Source organism: Cetorhinus maximus, chromosome 12 (genome assembly GCF_964194155.1).
Source record: "Cetorhinus maximus chromosome 12, sCetMax3.hap1.1, whole genome shotgun sequence".
Lineage (NCBI taxonomy): Eukaryota > Metazoa > Chordata > Chondrichthyes > Lamniformes > Cetorhinidae > Cetorhinus > Cetorhinus maximus.
Genome location: NC_135890.1, coordinates 117,036,587 through 117,060,405, shown reverse-complemented (window position 1 = coordinate 117,060,405; position 23,819 = coordinate 117,036,587). Strand labels below are relative to the sequence as shown.

Genomic DNA, 23,819 nt, shown 5'->3' with positions numbered 1-23,819 from the left:
TAAACAGACATTTGGGATCGTTCTTTCTCCACGATAATAATTATGCCAAGCATTCACCAAAAGAGAAAAATGAACATTTAGTCTTTCTTTTAAATTTACCAGTTTATATAGAAAATTACAACACGCTGGTTCATTTAAAAAAAATATGAAAGCCATTTTACAACAAACATCGTTTTAACGTTAAAACAATATCGGCCACTAAAAAGTAACGTTACTATCTAAATATACAGTATCTACAGGGTTAGCTATCTACACTTATCTACACTATCCCTGTTTACAGGTGCCATCCTTTAGGTTACTGTTACTCCACCACACAGTCCCCGTGTTTTTAATATAATCATTTGAATTATCCACATTGCGAGAAATAATAAATAGCAACTTCATTCCGCGATAAGTTCAGCTTGACCAAACTTTGGCACTATAATTTGAATAATAATGTGTATGTGTGATTGAGTATGTTTTTGTAATTGTGTGTGTGTGATTGTGTGCATGTTTGTGTCTGTGATTGTGTGTGTTTTTGTGATTGTATATGTGTTTTTGTGACTGTGTGTGTTTGTGATTGTATGTGTAATTGTGATTGTGTGTGTTTGTGTGATTGTGTGTGTTTGTGTGATTGTGTGTGTTTTTGTGATTGTGTGTGTTTTTGTGATTGTATGTGTTTGTGTGATTGTGTGTGTTTTTGTGATTGTGTGTGTTTTTGTGATTGTATGTGTTTTTGTGACTGTGTGTGTGTGTTTGTGTGTGTGTTTTTGTGATTGTATATGTGTTTTTGTGACTGTGTGTGTTTGTGATTGTGTGTGTGTATGTGTGTTTGTGATTGTGTGTGATTTTGTGTGATTGTGATTATGTGTGTGTGATTGTGTTTTTGTGATTGTGTGTGATTGTGTGGTTTTGTGATTTTGTGTGCGTTTTTGTGATTGTATATGTGTTTTTGTGACTGTGTGTTTGTGATTGTGTGTGATTTTGTGTGATTGTGATTATGTGTGTGTGATTGTGTGTTTTTGTGATTTTGTGTGTGTTTTTGTGATTGTGTGTGTGTGTGATTGTGTGGTTTTGTGATTTTGTGTGCGTTTTTGTGATTGTATATGTGTTTTTGTGACTGTGTGTGTGTTTGTGATTTTGTGTGTGTGTGTGTGCGCGCGTGTGATTGTGTAGAGACAGTTTAACATGTCACAAATAGCGACATGGCATAACGAGAGTGACCGACTAGTCGGCGATTGTGTTTGTGTCTTTCTTTCTGTTTCAGAAGACATGCAGAAATTGGGGCATTCTTTGATAGACATCAGAACGGACAAAAAAATACAAGCGATTTAAAATCCGGACATGGAAGTAACGCTATGGAGCCTCGGTTAGGGCTGATAGTCTAATCGCAGGTGCCTGCATAAAGAGTAACACGGTAATAAATGTAAAATACATCCTCACATCCATTTCCCAAATATAATATTTAGTTGCAATCTGCACACAAGACTAGAAATATATATATATTAAATTAAAATATTACAAATGCTTGGATCAGTAGGTAGCTTTAAACTTGCATTGCATAACTTATCTGAGCGAAATAAGATAATTCATGGTGGGTTCTGAAATGATTTCTTATTTTCGTTTAAAACGTAATACTTAATGCACCGGGAATGTGATGTGCTGCTTTCGTTTTATTTGTCTACGTGGCCACGGTATTAACACACAATCAAAAGACTGTATTGCCTGGCTGATCACAGGCATTGCTGATACAATCGAAGCACACTCTTCATAGCACAGGAACTGGTTAAGCCTTTAACTGCGTGGATAATTGGATAAGTTCGTGCCATTGTGAAATTGTCGCCATCGTCCCCCGTTACAAACAACATATGGCTTTTCTCAAAGCTGAAAGTGCAACTCGACACCTTTTGCCGTTACAAATAAAATAAAATAAAACTCCAGTTGCCGCTTTACGTTGTTATCCACAGCCATCAGTGCAGTCCTTTCGCTGAAGTCACTCCGCCATGCTGCCCAACACAGGCACGTGCGATAACACCGCCCTTGGCACCAATGGGAGACAAGAAGTCCCACCCCCCGCCTTTCCCCAATTGGTTGGCCATGGTCATCAATCTACAGCGATGCAGCCGCTGATTGGTGAAGCGACGCGTCAATCAATCAAGAAAGCAACCAATCACAATTCTACAATAACAAGTTGCCTCGGAGCGGGCCAATCACGACTGAAGCCTTCCTTTCAGCTGCACTGCGATTGGTCAGTGGTCTATCAATCATCTGCTGTGCAGTCACTGACCCATCAAGTGAAATATTCTGAGTTCCACCAACATGAACCTCCCTTGAACCGCAAATGGTGGTAACAGTTCAGCTAAAGTAATGAGACAGATAATTCCCCCTTTGATTTGTGCATCTTCTTTAGTTTGCAGCATTAGTAGTTTCTCTTATTTCAAAAAAAAAAGTACATAGCGTGAAATCCTTGACGTTATCTGTGCCCATAGTCATAATTAGTGGGTGCTGCACTGGCAGGGTACATATTCGCAGTGGGGTTCATGTGGTGGTAGCCATGGCTCGCTATGCCAGACAACGGGTACGGGGCCGGCCTGGCTTTGGCACCGATGTAAGCATCGTGGTATGAACGGTACTTGTAGGTGTGGTGGAGGCTGTCCGGCGACTGCGCGTGGGGGTCCAGCCGCAGTTCGTGTGGAGGGCTTGGCCGAGTGAGCGGATGCAGTCCGCCGGGGAGAGCCGGGCTCAGCACCCGGGACATGAGCTGCTGCTGATGAGGATGCTCCGGGTGCATGGCTGTCCGGTTAAGATCCCGGTCATAGTCACCTCTGGTGTCTGCATCTACCAATATAACGTGCCAAGGTTTAGAGAAGCGCACACTGATTTACAACTCAGTCCATCAATTTTTATCAATTCATGAATTGTCAAACTATGAAAGGGTTTGGTAGGGTAGACTTGGAGCAGCCGCTTGCCTTTTCTGGGGAGTCCAAACCGAGGGTCATAAATGTTAAATAGTCACAGATAAATAGTCGCATATAAATCCAATAGGGCATTCGGGAGAAGCGTCTGGAGCCAGAGAGGGTGAGGATGTGGAACTCACTACACAGCGAGCATTTGGAGCGAATGGGATAGGTACACTTACAGGAGAAGCCAGTTAGATACACGAGGGAAGAGGGAAAGGATGTACTGATAGGGTGAGATGGAGTAAGTAGGAAGAATCCTGTGTAGAGCCGAGACAGATTGGACCTGTTTCTATCCAGTAAATTCCAACAATTTTATCTAACCCTGTTCCTGCTCTGAACAGTTGGGCAAAGGATTCGAATGTTTTCCCCCCACTGAACTCCCCGCCCTTAAAAAATGCCGGGAATGATCACCATGGTGGATTAATGACAAAGCAAATTTAACACAGAATGGATTTAGTGACGAATTGAATCAATGTTGAGACCATCGAGAGTCTCCAAATTGGCCGTAATTAAGTGTGCACGCCTAAAAACAACCAAGATTAACTATGTAGCAGGCACCAGTGTACTAAAAGGCAAAAGGCCCATACAAGAAATATACATATACAGTAAATGTTTTTTTTTTGTTTCATATGTGAAAATAATTGACGGTGGGGCGGGCCTTATCATTGCGGTAGCTCTGTGGGCTGAGCAGATAGAAGGTTCTGAAGCGGCAGAACACGCTCAGGCTCCAGGTGAGTAATAGAAGGAGCTTATCAGTGGTTGTGGGGAGAATGCAGGCCGCTGTGGGGTTGCATCGGAACCCTGCTCGTCCCGCACACGCCTCGCATTTGGACAATACAAGCAGAGGACGCGGGGCCAGCAAAAACGACGAAAAGCTGCAATGAAAGAAGGGACGATAGAATAACTTAAGTTTGTCTGGTCTCAAATCGGGGACCCCTTACAAATGTGGAGGGGAGGCGGTGGTGGAGACTCTGCTCGACACTCCTCTAGGCAGAAAAAAAAAAGCGGTAAATTAGTTGACCATCGGACCATTGCTTTCCTGAAAGTTGCGGTTTGGGGAAAGTTTTCTTTCTGTTCTAAGTCTGAGATGAGATGCGACATTGTTTTGAAGTGGATGCAGGGAGGAAAGGAGAGGGAGGTAGAATAACTCTTAACGGAGCAATAACATTAAGATGGTCGCTATGAAAATAAAAAATTGTCGAGAATCCAGAATTTGCTTTAGCTGCTCTGACCAAATAATAAAGGGACGATATACGGAAAGAACTTATTTTCAAATTTATTTCAGTTACCTGGGCCCCTAGCTCTGGAATCCCCTCCCATCCTGCCTCCCCACTTGGCTCTTCTCCTTTAAACCACTCCTGAAAACCTACCTTTTTGACCAAGATTTTGGTCACCTGTCCTATTATCTCCTTTTATGGCTCGGTGTTATATCTTGTTTTATAATCCGCCTGGGGAGCGCCTGGGAATGTTGCATCCACTTTAAGGGCGCTATATAAATGCAAGTTGTGGCTATATCACAACATGACAGTCCCCAAAGCACCTTCCAGCAAATAAAGTAGCTCTAAAGCCAGTGTAACGTAGAACACGTGACAGCTTCTTTGAGCATAGCAAGATCCCACAAACAGCAAGGTGATCATGATCAGATAACCTGCTTTTGTATTGATCTCATGTGAAGGAAGCACCTAGGACAGTGCCCTTGGTGTAACACTGAAACAGCAGCATAGATTATGTGCTCAAACCTTTGGAATGGGACTTGAGTTCACAGCCTGCTGACTTGAGAGGCCAGTGTCTGTTATCACTCTTTCGACATGTCACCCCCTTAACCAACAATGCACAGAAAAAAAAAAATCATATTAAGGGGTCACTCAAGTCATGTGCTGGCTGTGGGAGCTTGCTGTGCAGAAACTGGGCCCTAAAATTTGTCTGCATAACTGCACTTCAAAAAGTAAAACGTGGGCTGAGTGAAGAGCTCTCGAATATCGTTAGGACATGAAAGACAGTTACTCTTTATTTTTGACTGGATGTAGGGGAAGTTATAAGGGGTGTTGACGGGGGTATTAGAGACACAGAATGAGGGAAGCAATAATGTACCTTTGTCACTGCCGTTCTGCTGCGGTGATGACACTGGGTTTCTGTTTCTGGCGAAAGCACTGATTAACTGTAAAGATCCTGGCCTGTGATTTCTCGGCCTAAAATATGGTACAAAACTGTTCATTCGAGAACATTTATATCAATCCCAGGCATTTGTGTGTGCGTTTTAAAAATGACGTCAATGCATGCAAAAAAATTTTTTTGTTGAAAATTACAAACCATAAACAGAAGTTAAAAATTTAGTCAAGTTATTAAATGAAGTTAGCTTGTCCCTCAAGAAACAGACTTACCAGTCTTCAGGATCGCAGTCTCTGAATCCTTTTGCAAACGGATTGCTAGCGATTTTTAATTGTGTTATCTGAGCGGATTAAAAAAATAAATACTTAAATAAATACTTTTAACTATAAATACTTTTCAATTAGGGTTTGATTGCAACTGTGAAACTAAATGTTGCGTACAATTTTTAAAAAACTGACTCCTGTAATTTTTAGTGAAAATAAACATATCTTTCACTCCAAATACGTTTAGTGAGATTCTAGGGTCGCGAGATTCAGATAAAATTGCAAGTGCAGCCAGAGTGACTTGAGGTTTGTCTTTTTTTTAAAAAAAAGTTAGATTTATTCCAAAATAAGGCCAGCTTTTTAAAAAAAAATAAAACTATGGATAAATGGATATTTTGAGATACTCATTTTATACACCGATGCCGCACGCTTAGCCTTTTTAAATCAGACTGGTTGTCACCGTGTATAAAATAGACGTTGCTAGTAATTGGCCACTTTTTGAAGGCCTCAATAGCCATTTTCTCCTGTTGTTTAAATTGCACAGGAGAATCACATTACAGCGGCAGATACGGCTGCATTAAACAACTTGCAAACGTAGCAAACTATTAAATATTAACTCCCGCATATACTGAGTTGTCACAAGCAGGTATGATCAGGCGCGAAATTTTATATTGTTGTTAATTCATGGTTAAAAAATGCCCCTGTAAATGTCCGGATGGTTGTAAAACAAACTTTAATCCGTTATTGACAGTTGCAGACGGAAAGGTCAACTGATGGAAAGCAGGAGGTATAGTAGTCAGACTTGGAACAGCTGTTCAGAGACATCAGGATCACGCCAACAGTGTTACACATCGGCATTTCATTAAAACAAAACACCAAACCGAAACAGATTTACAGCCACGACCAGTATTGAGAGATCTCTTCATATTCCAGTTCTTGCAGACTAATATTTCAGAGATTTTGCAAAAAAAACATGTTATTAAAATGGAATGTAGCCCGGTTTGTCTATAAGGAACTGAACCACGCCACCCTTTGATTGACAATTCTTGCTGTGACACTTGGAGAGAAAAAAAAAATAGCCGGGGTCTTGAATTTACACAGATAATTGCGTCCCAGTGGGTTTTAGGAAGTTTTCTATAGTCATAATTGCAGGACGGCAGCCCTTGGGGTAGGCTGAATGTGCAACATTATGGATTTGGAGCTGAACTCCCTCAGCTATCAGGTTCCGCGTAGAATTTTTGGGAATGAGTTGAGCAGATGCACTGGAATGAGGGTACACTTTCCCCCAGACACTCTCCAAAACAGACTTCAATTCTCAAACGGCAACCGGGAACTGCCAGTTCAAATCTGCCTTTTAAAAAAACCTCCTTCATGCTCCAAGCTCTCTGTAATCAGGGTTCACGCATGCCAAGCAGAGATGTACAACAGATGACAATATGATTTAGCGCGAAGATCCGAAGGCATGACACTGGTGACACATAGACATACTTCAATGTTATATGCACGTTAAATGCGAGCGAGACGGAGCATATGAATCCTTTTTTTTTGGTTTAACATTTTTTTATTTCACTGTTTCGGCATGCCTCAAGTTGTTTCAATAAATTTAAAGGGACATGCATTTAATTTGCCTCTCTGTGTGTTTGACTCCTGAAGGGTGAGCGAGCAGCTGTGTGCCTTTAAGTATTGAAACACAGCGCGATTGCAAATCTCTCCTTCAGTCAATTGACTGCAGACGGCGCATGCCTTTGTTTAGTTAAGATTACCGATTTATTTACAGTTGTTAATGCAGTGCTGTGTACTATATATCTCCCATCCTCGGCAGGCACTTATTTAAACACTGATATACATTAATTAAATGCCCACAGTTGCATTCCCGTGGTTTGCAGTGTTTTAAAATTGTTCCCGTTATCTGAAATTTTTTAAAAAAAAAATTGCCCACGGTTTAGGACAAATAATAATAATCGTGATTAAGAGACCAACTCTTTCATCAATTTTCAAATTCAAGTTAGCTGCCCTACACTGCCCTCAAGTCTGTCCTTTAACTGCAGTTAAATTAATGATAGTTCCAGGATTTTAAAAAAATCTTTCCAGATTGTCATCCATCATTAACAACTTTGATGAATGAAGTATTGCAAATCCTGCAACCCTGTCATTGTGAGGGCAGAGGATGATCCCATAATGAATAATAACTTTCAGATACACACATACCCGGTGATTCTGATATGCCGTGACGGCTGTAAATCTCGTCTCCTCAAATAGAAACGTTTTAAAGTTCTCCTCGGCGTACTTCTCACTGTCCTTTCTGGGGTCAACATACACGACATGAAACCGCGGCTGGTATCTGTGCATCGAGTTTAGAATAATCTGCGTGAAGTATAAGAAATAAAAGGAGATTATTTGAAAATTCATGAGTCTCAGCCTGACACCCCCTTCCCCTTCCCCCTCCCTCCCCCACCCAACAAAAGAAATAATTTGAACAGGACGTAAATCTTCAGCCTACTTACATGGCCGTTATCGTCCAATAAATTATTGGTTAGTTTTAGCTTGTCGAAAGAGACAATTTGCTTCATCCACTGAGCACCCTTGGCAGGGGAATCGGGGTGATAGTGCACTCTGCCCGGGGTAGCAGGGTCTGCCTTACCGGCCACTAGCCAGGAGGAACTGTGGAAAGCATACCTGAAAAATGCGAAATAAATAAATCCAATCACTTACTAAATAAATAAACACAGGCCACTAATTCATAGAGTGCCGGGAAGACGCGGTTCATAAATCGATTTGATTGATGAGACAAAGCAGGTTTCAACTGATCAGCTAGTCGGAATTTCTAACCGCTCTTTTGGGGGGGGGGGCGAGTTTACACGGAAGTCACGTTAACTTGTCCTGCGAATTACATTTATAATTTAAGCTTAATTATTGTGAGTGTTCATGATCTCCGCTTTAATGTTTCAGACGCAAGGGGGTTGAAGGGTCGCTGGTTAAAAACATACCTAGATCCATATTTATAGTGCCAATAGTGATAGGATTTCCTGAGGTTAAACTGGGCAAATTGGCTGGGATTAAATTGTATGGGAAGCCAAAACCAGTTCATTAGCAGATAAAACAATGCAAAGTTTTTTTTCCCCTCCCCTCAGCATTTTCTGTTTTTGTTTCAGATTTCCAGCATCGGTAGTATTTTGCTTTTATATTATTACAATAGAAACAGAACTGCGCAGGAGAATCCTCTGAAGCGCCAATATTCTCCAAGGCGTGTTTACTCTAAATTACTTAAATAAATAATCATCTTACATTTTTATCGTGCAATCATCATATGCACCTTCAGTCTCTTTTTTAAAAAAAAAAAATCACTCTTAAAAGATAAAAACTTCAGTGTAAGTCGATGACGAAACTGCCCATGTTCCCTTACCCCGACATACATAGGATCGGGTGCAAAAAAGGGCAAAAATCTTTTAATTATGCAGCACCAGACTCTGTTTCCATTCACAAATATTGGGATATAGATGGATAAACTCGCGGACGGAATATAATTTAAAAAAAAACAAATTATTTTTATGTGTTATCTGCAACTTTTAAAATCGCTGCAAGAGGAAGTGGCGGGTCCTTGAAAAAGCATTCCCTAATTCAACTAATCTAATGTTTAAATCATCAATTTGTTATTCCATTGAACGCCTTAGAAGCTGATGTGGAATTCATTCTTTCGGAAGCTTGTGACAGAGTGTAGGAGAGTGACGCCCTCTGTTAATAGAGGCACCACATTTGGGAAAGAAAGTAAGGGATGTAATCAAATCAAATTCAGCCGCGCAGCAACAATCTTTATTTCAATAGCTTGTAAAAAAAAAATCACAAGGAACGTTCCTTCTGAACACCGATGAAAGGAGACTGGTATTTGGAAACTAAAGAGTGTCAGCAAAATTGCCCTGAAATTTAGCACTCAACCCGCGCGTAACAGCAAAAGGCCACTTTCCTGCCCTTGTAGGGTTTTGTATTTTAACATACGGCCACAATAAACGGTTGCCTTGCCAGGCCAATGGCACTTCTCAGTGTTTTATGGAAGGTCAGTGTTTGATAGAACGTGGCGAAGCTTTATTTTAAATTCTTTCGAATTATCAACAGTCACAGCTTGCGACTCTTTCGAGTACAATCACAGTTCTTGGTTTCCGGGAGTGGGACATGAACCCACAACTCTGTGATTCAAAGGCGAGGGTGCTATGAACTGAGCCACAGCTGATTTTAACAGGGAAGGGTTGGGGAGGGCGGCTAATTATTTTACTTTAAACCCTTTTCAGTCTCTACTTCTGTATGGACAAAATAACAATTGGCCTTGGCACTGTGCATTATTTGCCATGTATCGCCTCCTCGCTGATCATCAGATTAATATCAATTCAAACTCATTTCAGGCCCTGTCTGTCCCGCTGTTCTTTTTGGCTGGAAACAATTATGCTTTTGCCTGCACATAAACACGCCGCTATGAAAAGGACGCCATCCACAGCGCACATTTTTTAACCCACCCAAATCCCCCGGTACTGCAGATCCAAACGAAGCCTGTTTCCTGTGTCAATATTTACTGCAGTCGTTTTGGCTGAACAATTCCGCCACATTGTAACAAATTGATTCCGATTAGTTTACATGATACAACAAGCAATGTGAGCGAGGACGCGTTGCAGATTTAGTGAAAAAAATCTTCGTAATGAGCGGAATCAATAGATGAAAATGCTCTGCTAATGTATATTTTTACTAATGACTGTACACTTCGGTATATGAAGAATTTTAGATAAATACGTTAAAGCGAAAGTTCATTAGCAACTTTTATCGCCAAAACTTAAAACGCTCCTTTGCAATAACCTGCTGCTCATCTCCGGTTTAATGCTGACTTAGCTTCACTTGAACTGGTTTAGACTGAAGCTATCATGATTTATTTCAACGTTTAAATGTAAAAAAAAATACATGTACAGCCTGGGGTGTGGGGGGGCGGGGGGGGTGGGGGGTGGGGGGAGGGAAAAGAGTGGGGGGTGTCCTGGGGTGGGTGGGTGAACTTGAAATTTGGAGTGTGTGATGATTGTGGTATTATATATTCACATATATAATATACACATATAATGTATATATATTCACACATAAATACGCACACACGTATATGTGTATATCTGTAAATGTAAGTATAGATTATATATATAATATATACATATAAAATATATATTCACGCATGTATACACACACATATATATATGTATTTTTGTTATACATATAATATACACACATAATATACATATTCACACATATATGTACGTGTGTAAATATATCTATAGATTATATATATAATATATACATATAATATACATATACACACATATATATATGTATGTGTATTTTTGTTATACATATAATATACACATATAATATACATATTCACACATGTGTGTAAATATATATATATATAGATTATATATATATATAATATATATATAATATACATATTCACACATATATATATGTATATATATATATAGATAGATTATATATTTTAGAATATTAGAATACACTTTTGACATTGTCAGGAGCGACGTGTATTTTGCATCGCCAGCAGGTTACTCCTGTCTCTCAGGTTGTTGGCTGCCCTGAAGAAATGGCCGTTTCAAACCACTTCAGCCTCGGTGCTAGCGGCATTTGGGATTCGTGTTTTTTTTTCCCCTCTAAATAAATGTTGACAAGAGTTTTATTTTACTTGCCGGTATCTTTTGTCGTCGACGGGTACAAAATCCATGAGCAGCATGTAGTCAGCCATGGGGTCCATGCCGAAAATCTTCACTTGAAAAGTCGGGAACATTCTCCTGTGAAGTTTGGGGGGGGCAAAGGAGCGAAGGCGATTAAACCGACACCGTCAACAATCGGCGAGGATCCTTTAAAGAGGGACAACAGCGGCGGGCTGTTCTCCGGCATTCCGCGGGTCACAGAAATGAACTTCGCCCTCCTCCCCCCCGCCTTCCTATTCCAGATATCCCTCTCTGTAAAGGACCTCGACAAGTTTTTATATACCCGCTATAGCAAATAGCTGCTGTTGCTCATTCAGTCCGACCTGGGGGAAACTCCAGTTACCTGCTTAATACATGGTTGCCCCTGTACATTATCTGGACTTGGCCCAGTCACCTTTAGTACCCGATAAAAGTGCAGGACTCTGTTTAACCCTCTCCTCCCCCCAAAAATAGGAGGTCAAAATCGTTCCAACTGGACCTATGCAAATCTACCCAGCTGGTTAAAAACCTCAGAGGCCTGGTCTCGTCCCCTCTTCTGGAACTTAGGGATTGTCATAACGATTCAATTATTGTTGCTATTTTTCTAAAAAAAAACCCTGACGTATAATTGTTGAAATGAGCTCCATGCAAATACTCCTAAATTAAAGCGTAATTTTATGCAGAAATGAATATCATTTCCGTGTAAACATTTAACTGAAACTGAACCTTCAAACCCGTATTTCTCGTCACAGATGCTGTCAGCTCTGCTGACTATTTCCAGCACTTTCTGCTTTTATTCTAAATTTCCAACATTCCCAGTATTTTGTCTTTATCAAACTGTAGCTGTCAAGTTTGCCTCTGATAAACTATTACTTTAAAAGTGAAATAAAAGCATCATTTTGTAATAAATACAGGGATTAAACGACAGACTCCATAAAAGGGTTCCAACGGGTGAATAATTGAAATTAAGAGATTGAAAACTAGGTTACTGCAACATAATATTAAATGAATTATGTATGCGCCTGTCTACATACAAGAGTCCAGTCATCTACCTTACCCTCGCAAGTTCAGTTATTATTTAAGGATTTTCTATTCTGGTCTATGCTTCAGATACAAATACATCTACAAAAATGAATGTTTGCCGTAGGTTATTATGCGGTTGTGTGAGGCTATTTTACAGGAGTTTTCATATAAAATAGAAACATGCTCTAAAGAACTGGCCGGGATTGCTTTGTGTGTGTGTGTGAGAGACAGCAGAAGTTAAATGCAGGGCGCAAGGATTATTAAAGTTGTTTTTTTTAAAAAAAAACTCCAACATCAATTAAAACACGGATTTAGAATAAGCGAATTTTAAACCTTCCAATGTTCATTTCTCCCGTCAGAAAATGTGTATCTGCTTAACAACATTTTATTAAATTAATGAAACGAGGGGTGATCTCAAAGCACAGCCAGACTCTGCATAGTGAAACCTTGAGATAGATGTGCGGGGATCGCTTTACTCTGCTGAGTTTTGGGTTTCTTTCCTCAGTTAATTGAAGAAGGGGAAATGTACCTTTGCCAAAGGGTTTGCCGTTAATATTAAAGAGGAGGGGTAGCGATCAGCCGAGTGGGAATTGACCGCATGGCCTGTGGGCACGTTCCGTGGCCAAATGGGCTGTTCCTTGGCCGGAACACACTACCATTCTGCTGAGTGGAGAGTTTTTATTTCCCCCCCCCCACCCCCGCCTTGCCTCTTCACTTTTCGGCACAGGTTGTGCAGAGGGACATGTTTCAAGGTGTCCATTTGTTACTGAAGGTTACATTATCCTGTAGCATTTCACTTGCTGCACGACCAACATTCCTTTATTGTTCCCTAAACAACTTTTGATTGGCCACACAGTGTGTCTGAGCGGAGAACAACATCGTGTTCTCTTGAACTTTGCGGGGTTTGGAGGAGGTGAACCGATTAAAAGCGTTCGCTAAGATATGGTGCATGAGTTGGATGTGACTTAGCTGAATGTCGATTCATCGGCTTTGGAAACTATCGAGCCAAACGTCTCAGGCTCCGGGACAATAGTTCGCAGTTTGATTTAACCCCCTCTCTCGCTGACTAGTTGGGAAAGATTCTCCAACTGAGTTTGAAAAAACAAAATCCCTGTATTATTTACAACTAAACACTCCGTCTTGATCTGGAGGAACTGACTAACACATACACTATACAAAATCCCCACGATGTACAAGATTCTACGATTCTAGTCCAAAAAAAATCTACAAGCGTATTCGGCAGTTGTTAAACGGATTAAAGTGATTTTACGCCAAGGTATTATTCTCGGCAAAAGCAGAAAAAAAAACCCATCAAGGAGCCAGAATCTGTTGAGTGGGTGCCATCATACTGATTGCTATTATGGCAAACAGCTCAAAGCGCAATGGAAGGCAAACTAATGTGACACCTACATCTAGATTTACTCAAATTTACACAGTAAATTAGGAAGAACCGCCTCTGTCAGGGCCTCGACTTCAAAATAAAAACAAACACCATTTAAAACCACAGGCTTCTGCAGAGCTGAGATAAAATAGACACGGGATACCTATTAATCCAATATTAATGCGGCTCACCCCTCATTTGCCTGGTACCGCCATTTTCTGCCAAACTAATGAACACGATGACTGCAGCTATACAAACATTGCATAGTTCAGCTGAAGGAACCGAAACAAAAGGAAATGATCTCGCTGTTCGAATCATGTCCAAATATTCGCTCTTTTACTTTTTTGGCATTTTTTTAAAAAGCTGAAATTGCTTGGTAATTTACAAATCCGTGGCATCGATCCCACTCAATCGGGGTTTTAGATTCACTCTTCGTCAACAAACACTAGAAATGACTTTTTAAAAAAGCCCACGGCCGTTTTAAGTGAGACCTTAAAATATTTCGATTTCCTAAAGTGAAACCAGGATTAATTCGGGATTTTAAAAAAAAAGTAGGACTACTATAACGTAATATAGCCACAAATTGTATAACAGTTGGTTTAAAATATATATTATTTGTGTATTCAGTCCAGAGTTTCATTCCAATTCAAAACGGACCTTTTTAAAAAAATTTAAATGCTTAACTCTCCGTTCCTTTGCCTATATGTGGCGAACATTTACAGATCGGACACAAAATCAACAATTCTAGGAGTTAACTAACTTGACAAGTCTTGAAGACAAAAGACGCACAGATTGTGGACAGGGATCAACCCAGGCTTTAGTTATAAACATCTTGCACAACCTCAACCAACTCCCTGATCTTTTAGTGCAAACTCTTCAACCCACTGTAACCCCAGTGTTCTGCTCCCTGAACCCACTACGCTCAGGGTATCCTGTAGGTTTCCAGCTGCCGGGGTGGGGTTGGTGGGAGTCGGGGGTTGTTTGGGGAAAGGGGAGGCGGGATGGTCGAATTGGGCAAATCACGGGCTGTGAGTTCGTTCGATTTATCTGGAAATAACTGAGGCCGAGTGTACACAAAGCGCTCCGATAATAGGAGCTGCAAGTCAGAGACAGAGTGGAACAATGCTCTGCTTTTTTATCTGTTTTCACAATCTCCCAGGTCGAGTTCTCGCTCGTGCGACATCCTCTCTTTAAGAAGAAAAGAGGCGAAAGGGGGAGAGAGAGAGAGAGAGAGAGAGAGGGAGAAAAAAACATCGCTGCACATCTGATTAAATGAAAGAAAACTGACTCCTGATTAACCTCAGCGGCCCGAGTTCACCGCGGGGTAAGGGAGTTTGTTCAATATCTTCACATCTAGATCTCCTAGGCTCTTACCCACAGTCCCCCCAAAATACACACACACACACACACACACCTCTAACACTCCAGACCCAGTCAGTCACCCCCTCAAGAGTTTATACACCACACTAGCATTGTCATTAAAATGCTATCTTTGCAGTATTGCAGGGGGAAAGTCGGGATATTAAAGTGTGCAGTTTTGTCGTTTGCTTCCTTTTACATATATGACTACATTCATTCTCAGATAGAGAGAGGGCGGTGTTTCATTCAGCATTTCTGAAATAAATCTAACCTTTAGTTTTTAAGGCACCGTCAACCCGTTGGGGAATGGGAACTGAGTGGCTGATCCCTGGGTATAAATGCTGGGGTGGGGGGTTAGACGCGCCCGGGAGCGCGGCTGGAGTTTTAAGCAGCCGGGGTTTGACATCATTGTTATAAAGGTGCTCAGATGGAAATTTTTATCCTTTCTTTTGAAGGCATTAATAGCTGCAAATATATTAAAAAAAACACGATTGACAATTGTAGACGCCATTGTGAGTGTTTCGGCCTCTGAAAAGTTTGCTAAGAAAGTTTTCACGAAAGTTAATTTGAGGCTGAAAAGGATATTAGGATTGAAAAGGAGAGAGAGCGATGCAGAGACAGAGAGACACACACAATTGTAAAATATGGCGGCTGTGTATTTAAAAAAAAAGGTTCCTCACCTCCCCGCTTTGGTGACTATCATCTCAGTCCCGAGCTGGTTAAACTCGTCCCACAGCGCCTTCATCTCCAGCTGCACCGTGATATTGGCCACTTTGGGGTTCTTCTTGACCGGCGCTTTGCTGGACGTGGTGATCGAGGAGCAGTTGGAAGGGTCGCCGCCGCCGCCGCCGCCGCTGCTGCTCTCCGAGGAGGGAGCCGAACCAGCACCACCGCCGCCGCCGCCGCCGCCCCCGCCGAAGCTGCTGTAGCTGTTGTGCTGGGCGGCCGGGCAGGACTCGTAATGGGCTTCCTGGCTGTAAGGACCGGGGTCCCCGGGAGAAGGCGAGAGGTGGTAAGCTCCGGACGAGTTCAGGCTGCTAATGCTGTTGGCGGTAAAAGCTGCAACATCACAGAATTGAGAGAGCTGCGTTAACCAGGGGCTGGAGATGGCAGAGATCATCTTCCAATGTATTCCCGGCTTTGTTTTTGTTTTAAAAAATAGAAATGTGTATTTTCCCTCTTCTACTTCTTCCTTTCCCTCTCCCTCTCTCTCTCTCTCCCTCCCTCGTCCTTAATCGCTTTCGGTTTCCCCTGTGCCCTTCCTCCGCTGCTTAGAATCTAACCCGAGTGGCACCGAGCTCTCGGCGCTGCTTCACAATACACTGTGGCTCAACTCTTGTTGAGAGCTCTTATCTTTAGGGCCTCCCCTGACCATGAAACCGGTTCCTCTTTTCTCTCTCTCCCCCTCTCTCTCTCTCTCTCTATTTAGATAAGGGCCTACAGGTAATGTGGATTTTGTCGACTTGGGACGGAGCTCCTGATGGTTCTGATTGACAGAGCAGTGCGTCGTTTCTTTAAATCAAATGTTTTTTTTCGGACACCCATTGCTTAACGTGGGTGGGTGGGTGGAGGGGGGTTGGGGGGGTGGGGGTGGGGGGTGGGTGGGTGGGTGGAGGGGGTTGGGGGGGTGGGGGTGGAGGGTGGGTGGAGGGGGGTTGGGGGGGTGGGGGTGGGGGGTGGGTGGAGGGGTGGGTTGGGGGGGTGGGGGTGGAGGGTGGGTGGTGGGTGGGAGGAGGGGTGGGTGGGTGGGGGGGTGGGGAAGTGTGAGGTTTGGGAGAGCAAAGAAAGACTTGGGTCACACCCGCAAAAATAGAAACCGCTTTAAACAATGGGGATTGAAGTTTGCACTGGAAATCCGCTCCGACGATAACAAACACCAATATCCAGCGTCGTAAATAAATGACATCAGGCTCATTGTCAAATTAACCCCCAAATCCCGCACACCTTTAAAAACCAGGCACAAGGAGGGGGTGGGGGTTGGGGGGGAGGGTGGAGGTGGAGGGATCGTTTTCGACACATTTCAACTCCGACGTTAAGGGGAAATCGATGACACGCCAGGTCCTATTTTCACAGCGGCGGCTCGGTGACACGCGGCTCCGCCGGCGCTTTCCCCGGCGTTTGCCGGGGGAGTTGGAGCTCCGAGTGGAGGCGGCCAAACCATGTTCCCTGGATATTGCGCAATCGGGCTGAGGGGGTGGGGGGGTGGGGGAGAGAGAGAGAGGGCTGTGAGCCGGAGCTCACTTACAACCCAGCTTTCCTTTGAAAGGAAACTTTTTGCAACAACAACAACAAAAAAAAAGAGGCGCTTTTGGCTATCACCTACCTTCCATGTCCCTTGTCACCGTGCTAAAATGCATCCTACTGCAAGTTAGACTGGGATCGAACTGCTTGCCGAAGGCAGGGCTGTGCAGAATCGCTTCGTTTCCTGGTTGCTGGGCCGCTGTAATCAGAGAGGCAATACTGAAAGCGTTTGCCTTGGGAGAGAGAGAACTGTTTTCGTCCATAGGAGAAGGTTCTAAAAGCGCTCCAATTTCCCCCTCCTTCTGGCTTTCCTCCCCTTTAAAAACTGCAACCAAACAGAACAAGAGATCCGAGTTTAACCTTTTTTTTTTATAAAAGCCACGGATCTCCCCCGAGATTTTTTTTTTTGCCTTTTTAAATAAGTTTTCTCGCCTTTTCCCTTTCTTCCCCCCCCACCCCCCTCCCGCCCCCGCCAAAAGAAAGAGTTACATGGGATGGGCCCACCGGGTGTTGAGTGTCCCACAGATGTGCTCCCTCACTTTTCCAGGCGAGTTTAGCTATTTTGTTTTGTTGTTATTACCTCGAGTATGTTGGCCGACTCATCTAAAAAAGATGTTGTTCATTTGGGAGGGGAGGAGAGGGGTGGGAGGGTGGGTGGGGTGGATAGTGCATGTTTAAGCGGCTCCATTCCGCATGGTTATTCCCTCCCGAAAAGGGCGCTGTGAATTGACGGGCTCTCATTCACAGGCTCCTGGGTGATGTCAGCCGGCCTTACCCGAATGAAGGAGCCGCAAGCGAGCAACGAAAATGTCAAAAGCGACTGATCCCTCCCCGCCCTCCATCTCCCACCTCCCCCACCCCCCCCCCCCCCACTCCTTCCCACCCCCACCCCCCACACCCACCCCCAGGCAATGCTAGAAATGTGCTTTTTCCATGTGATGTTTGATTTGAACAGGTTCCTGTCAATCAGAGAGCAAATATTTTTAATCCGGCCTGAAGACGGCGAGGTGGTGGGGGGGAGAGAAGGAGGAATTTGCTGTCATTGGCGGATGTCCGCCAGGCGGGATTCATCGAGTCTGCGGATCTCCGCTAAAACCTGAACACTTTGAGAATCTTCCCACACAGCGGAGGTGGGCTCGCTTCGCCTCTACTCACAAACACGCCGAGTAGACGAAGGATTCAGGGGGTAGCAAAATGAGCAAAACAAAACAAAAAAATTGCTGATCTCGGTTTGTGGGCGGCGGTTGCCTGCTCACTGGAGATGAGTTCAGGACACCAGGCTGTACTATTGCCTCCAATGTGACTCTGGTAGAGTCACGTGTAAGAAACCTGTTCAAAGTAACGCAGCTCACCCTGCGTCTATTTTAAATGTAATTAACTTAAATAAAGTAAGTTCCGAAATGCAACATTTTCGAGGCGGAATGTAAGTCTTTATTTTTTGCACAGTTCTTATCAAGGCTCTCCGTTCCTCCGATGCCCTGATGGGCTTCACTGGATTTTAACAGTAATGAGGGCGGTGAGGGAGGGTACATGTCAAGGCTGGACAGTTTCACATCGCCTGCCTGTTGGCTCTCTCTCCCTCTCTCTCTCTTCCCCCTTTAAGGTCAAATAGCTACACTAGCTCCCAATTCAGACCAAAAAAGGGGAATGCTCGCGCCCGGTTAAGTTAACGATTGCTCTGAGAGTAAAAGGAGGTGGGGGCAGTCGGTACATAGTACATTATGACCTTGTATCATACCGTCAGCAAACAACGCGGCGTGGACTCCAGCATTAATATCTCAGAAAATAATATTTCATTAACAGAGCACAGGTAGTTGCGAGGTTTCGCTGCACAATCATACACTGTTACATTGCCTCAAGGCACGGTTTGCACAGTTTACAGTCCCCCTCCCCGCAGGTGAATTTCAAACCGTTTGCATCTGTTTCATTACCAAATTAACACGGTCTAAAAATTACTGCAGCCAGTTGTTAGAACTGGGTCCAGTTCCAACCTGTAAAGGTAAGATAAAACCTTTCGGCCCTGTCTCAGAGGAAAGCGACCTCCAGGAAGGCATCTCAGGTTCTCTTTTTAATTTTACCGATTTTAAAAGACATTTTTGTCCATTTACCTCTCATAGCAGTTAGGCCGAGAGAATTGAGGGAGACGCCGGACTCGCAGCCAGACGAGAATCTGTCTACCTGCTGTCTGCCTGCACCGTGAAAATGAACATGTTTGGCTAAATGGGAAAACATCTTCATTCGTGCCCGGTATCTTTTGCACGGTCACACACAATGCAAACACGGGTGTACGTTCTGTGGTAGCATTGTTTTAGCATTCAGCCTTTTTTTCCCCCTTTGCATTATATAAGCGATGTAGACCTGCCAATTGATGCGGCAAGTTAACCTGGCCGGGGTTAGAATGTTCCATCTTTCCCGTGTGATGTTAGAGGTTAAATTATTCCAGTTTCTTTACTTTTTTTTTTAAAAAGAAGATCAGACCCGCGTGTTTATTATGTGTCATAAAATGTGTTCTAAAAAGGTCGGTCTCACTAACCATGAGGAGGAGATGTAGCGTGAAGCGGGTTAGAAGTATTGTTTTTTTGCAAAACTTTTTAACCATTGTTGATCGAGAGAGAGAGAGAGAAAGAAGCAGGCACATAAATAGGCAAGATATTGTCAAAAAGAAAAACACCGGTCCTTCAGGAGTTAAAACATACTTGTTGAAAGACTTCCAACTCTTGGCCCGTGTCATTAAAAGGGGGCTGCATGAAGGCGCCCATACCTGAAGCAGGATGTACACTCTGCCATAGTGGTTGCGGTGGTTTAAATTCCCTGGCCGAATATCCCGCTGTCAGCGGGTTCGCCCCCCTGTCACCTTGCATGTGCGGTCCTGAACGCCGAAGCAGAATTTAACGTCGACATATTTAAAGATCACCTTGTGAAAAGGTCTCATCTGTTGTTAAGCATCAGCTGGGAGAGGTTGGCCGTGTTTTGCACGCCCCTCAAATCCCTCCATCAAGATTTATTCCGGTTTTAAGAAAAGGGGGCGTTAAATCTGCGCGAGGTTTGAATGAAGTATTTACTCCTTTAAAGTAGCTGAAAGCAAAACTATACAGATAAGGAAGACAAGGGTGATTCATGTTCTCTCTGTGTAATGTACCAGCCAAAGCCGACGTTTTTAATCATTGCCGCGTCGGAAGTGCTTTTTTCCCTCTGACTCTGCAGGCGTTAAAAGATAAAATGCATTGCCCTCTACCAGAGGAACTGCTTAACCAGTCTTTTTTTTTTCAGGAGTCCCCCAGGGAGCCGGCCGCAACCAGGCCGGGGCCGAACCGCCACAGGCTGGGGCGCGATACAGCGAATGCGACTGACCTGGTGTCGCGACTACTGTCCAGTTGATAGAGGGATTTGACACAGGAACTCGTGGGGGTTTTTTTTTAAAAAAAAACGATCGAACTTTTAAAGAAAATAAAAACGAAAATTAGTTCGAGTAAAATTATTCTCCCTCTTTGGCTCTTCTCGTTGCAACCAACCCCCTAACTGCCCTACATTCAACCCCTTTCATGTAAAGGGTAGCTGAAGTGAAAGAAAGCAACATGGAAAAACTCCAAGCCAAAAAATAAAATCTTTTAAATACAAGAGATCTTGTTGGAAAACTAACAGCTTGAAATAAGTAAACTGTACTCTAAAGGCTGTTGACTGTTGTCACTCTCAATCAAGCTCAGTCAATATAGAAATTGTCAGTAATGATTAATGAAAACCTTGCTTAATTTAGAACGAGTTGACATTATTGCTCGGAATAAAGGAATACTTACATTGCAATTGGTGATAAACAAACATTTCTTTCGGCACAGATTCTTTGCCAACCTCTCTTGAAACTCCCCACGGTCTCTGCTCAAGAATGTCCTTTAAATTCTGTTTTTGTTTTGCGATCCTTGCTATTGGCTGTGCGTCTGCCTCTGGTCTCTCTCAATGACGCATCAATTTTACCTTAACCATAAAGTTTTAATTGACTCATTAACGATCAGTTGAATTGTCCTTGTGCGTCATGTGCATTATATCTTAGTCTTACACCTTGCTGGCATATCCAATCGGCGTGCAAGTTAAGCAATCGCTGTTTACAACCCAACAATATCATCAAACCGAGTGTACCGAAAGCACCTGAAAATTATCCGTTTCGTGCACTTAATATACAATTCAAGATATGAATTTAAGGTCGCATTAATAAACTAGATTTGACATCCTTACTGAGTATGTCCATTGTAAATGCTCCAGTATTGTTAAACGCGTGTTCTTACTTTTGGAACATGCATACAATCTGTCTAAATTTGTCTAAATGTAAACCCTTCGCTGTCTACAAAAGCATGCATGGAATAGAAACTCCCATCGTTGACAAGGGACCTTTATAAATGAAATCTTTAAACTGAAAACCGAGCTTGATTAATGGACTGGCGCTTTTTTTTTTACTGTCATGTTGAAACTGGGAACCCTCAAAACCGTTCAAATAAACAGTGGTTTTATTGTGAAAAGGCGACTTTGTGGCGTTCATTTATCATGGAGAGTAGCAGAGATTTGGAAGGGGGGGAGGGGTGGTTACAGCAAGGACAGTGGGATCCTTCCTATTATCTGCTTAGATTTCTATATCGGGCAGTTTGCATGGGGGTCTCTAATAGGATTAACTCTCAAGTTAAAGCCTCATCTTTCCTTCCTTAGGCAGGAACTGAGCAAAAGGTGCAGATGAAACCAGGAGAATGCGGGATCAGGCTGGTCTGGATCCATATTGGTCTTTTAAACAACGTCTGTCAAATCGTCAGTTTACTGACAGCCCATTATCAGGCTCTGGGCTCTTACTTTATTTCGCTGAAATCCAGTAAGGCCGTGATGAGGTTTTAAAAGTTTACAGTCAAAGTCTCAGGCAAGTCTGAGCATAGCGTGCCCGAGTCGCCAGTTCTTGTTTCTCCTTACTGTGCACAGACCGGCCGCACGTACAGACCTAGCCATGAACTTCAGATGCCGAATGAAACTGACCCAGGTTTGCAACTAACCCAAACTCCGGATTAACCTGTTTTGTTTTGATCTGCCAAATGGAGCGAATGCCCAGCTTGGCGAGACCCATTGGAAACACCTCAATCACTTACCCCTCTCCCCACCCCGGGTGATCTCTTGTTAATTTTAGGTTTGAGTTTATGCCCCGCATATCAAACAGCCCGCGAGCCTCCAAGTAATTGGTTAACATACTATTCACGTCAAAAGACAATGCTTCGTATCTTCACGGGTTGGGAAACATGGAAGGAATAAAAGTTTACGAAACTGCGACACTTACGCGGGGGTTAAGCACTTGCGTTCTTGCTGGAGGATTTGGGATCAAGCCCTTATTATTCTCTCTGTCTTCAAGGCTCCATTTCACTCTCTTCCTGACACAGCTCTGTGCTTTCGTGCAGTTTCGGGACGTTTCCTTTGTTTTCAGATGTTCCACAAACTTCCATCCCGGGTTAAGAGCGTCAGGTCCGCCGGCTGAGAGTCCAAGATGCAGACTGTGAAAATCTGCCCCACCGCAACGACCACCTCCCCCTCCCCACCCCTCTCTCTCTCTCTCTCTCTCTCACACACACACACATACACACACACTTCAATTCAAGGCTGCATTTTGATCCAATATCAGAGGAAGATTGGAATTTTCATCCGGAGAGAATGAGCATTGTTTTTGGCTTCCTCTAGTCTCCCAGCTATGGAAGAGGTGACATCATTAATTACTGACCCAGAGGGTGTAACTTGCAGTCAGAATTAAGCCACGATTAGCAAGAATTATACATTCCTGATTCCCTGAACAGTGGCGGACATGTCAAACATTTATACATTCGCTCCTTTTATGCTCGTCCTCCTCTCTGTCCTTCTCCCCCTCTCTGCCTCTCCGGCTTGCATTCCTTTGCCACTGGCTCGTCCGCACCAGGTGTTCACGTTCAGCTTGAATCCAGTCGCCGTAACATTTAATGTCTTAATTGTTATTTCCTCACCTCCTCCCCACCCCCACCAAGAGCCATCTGTTTCTCCCCTCTGTGAAACCCCAGTGCAGAGATAGTCGGGACTTGACAGAATGAAATGTGAATCGTAGCGACAAGTGCTGAAAACGTCAAATTCCGCGCGGTTACTTATGTAAAATAATCAGCAAAAGGCGAGACCGCCTACATATTTTTTTTTTTGGAGACGGAAGTGTATGAGCGAGCAAAGAGGTGAAAGTAAAATAAAGCTCTCAAAACCGCGCTCGCTCACACCCGGCTTCTGGAATCAGGAAATGGATGTCCGAGCGCTTTAATAGTGCATTCACCTTTAACCGAGAAGTTAGAACAAGCGAAAATTATAGAGCCAACTTGTGTGTTTTTTACTGAAAAATCATTGGGCTGACGGTTTTTTTTAAACAGTGGTAAAGAACAACAACAATAACAAGCAGTACAAATACACATTCTTAAATTGTCCTCTCAAATCGCTACATATATATATATACCCTGGGTGATCTTTGCATCAACAAAGAAAACTGTTTCTACAGATTTGGTAAGAGTATTTGCCATGACTATCTCGTGTTCTGACCTTTTTACACACCAAGTCTACTTTTACAGTCAGCGCCCATTCTTGCAGCCAATTATGACTGATTTTGCTGTTCGATACACGAAGGCAACGTTTGTATGTGTATATATATATACATATATATATATATATTAACCCAGGATAGATTTTAATGTATTGTAAAATGCCGTTCTTCACCAGGGGTTGTCATGAACTGTTTTGTTATAGAAATAGACGA

At 43.0% G+C, this 23,819-nt stretch overlaps 1 protein-coding gene across 4 annotated transcripts; it reads right to left on the bottom strand.

The window, feature by feature from the left end:
- Window positions 1-1,077: 1,077 nt before the first annotated feature.
- Window positions 1,078-22,567, bottom strand: tbx1 (T-box transcription factor 1). Of its 4 annotated transcripts, XM_078554479.1 has the most exons (10): window positions 22,344-22,567; window positions 20,836-21,010; window positions 17,124-17,240; window positions 15,481-15,859; window positions 11,035-11,136; window positions 7,816-7,987; window positions 7,520-7,675; window positions 5,321-5,388; window positions 5,031-5,146; window positions 1,078-2,817 (listed from the first exon to the last, which is right to left on the bottom strand). In XM_078554479.1, exons 2-10 carry the CDS (start codon window positions 20,858-20,860, stop codon window positions 2,453-2,455), a joined length of 1,500 nt encoding a protein of 499 aa, XP_078410605.1. In that variant the 5' UTR covers window positions 20,861-21,010; window positions 22,344-22,567; the 3' UTR covers window positions 1,078-2,452. The 4 variants fall into 4 exon arrangements, with proteins under 4 accessions (XP_078410605.1, XP_078410603.1, XP_078410604.1 ...); XM_078554477.1 differs by lacking the exons at window positions 20,836-21,010; window positions 22,344-22,567 and having other exon boundaries at window positions 17,124-17,304; XM_078554478.1 differs by lacking the exons at window positions 20,836-21,010; window positions 22,344-22,567 and having other exon boundaries at window positions 5,031-5,128; window positions 17,124-17,304.
- Window positions 22,568-23,819: the final 1,252 nt, after the last annotated feature.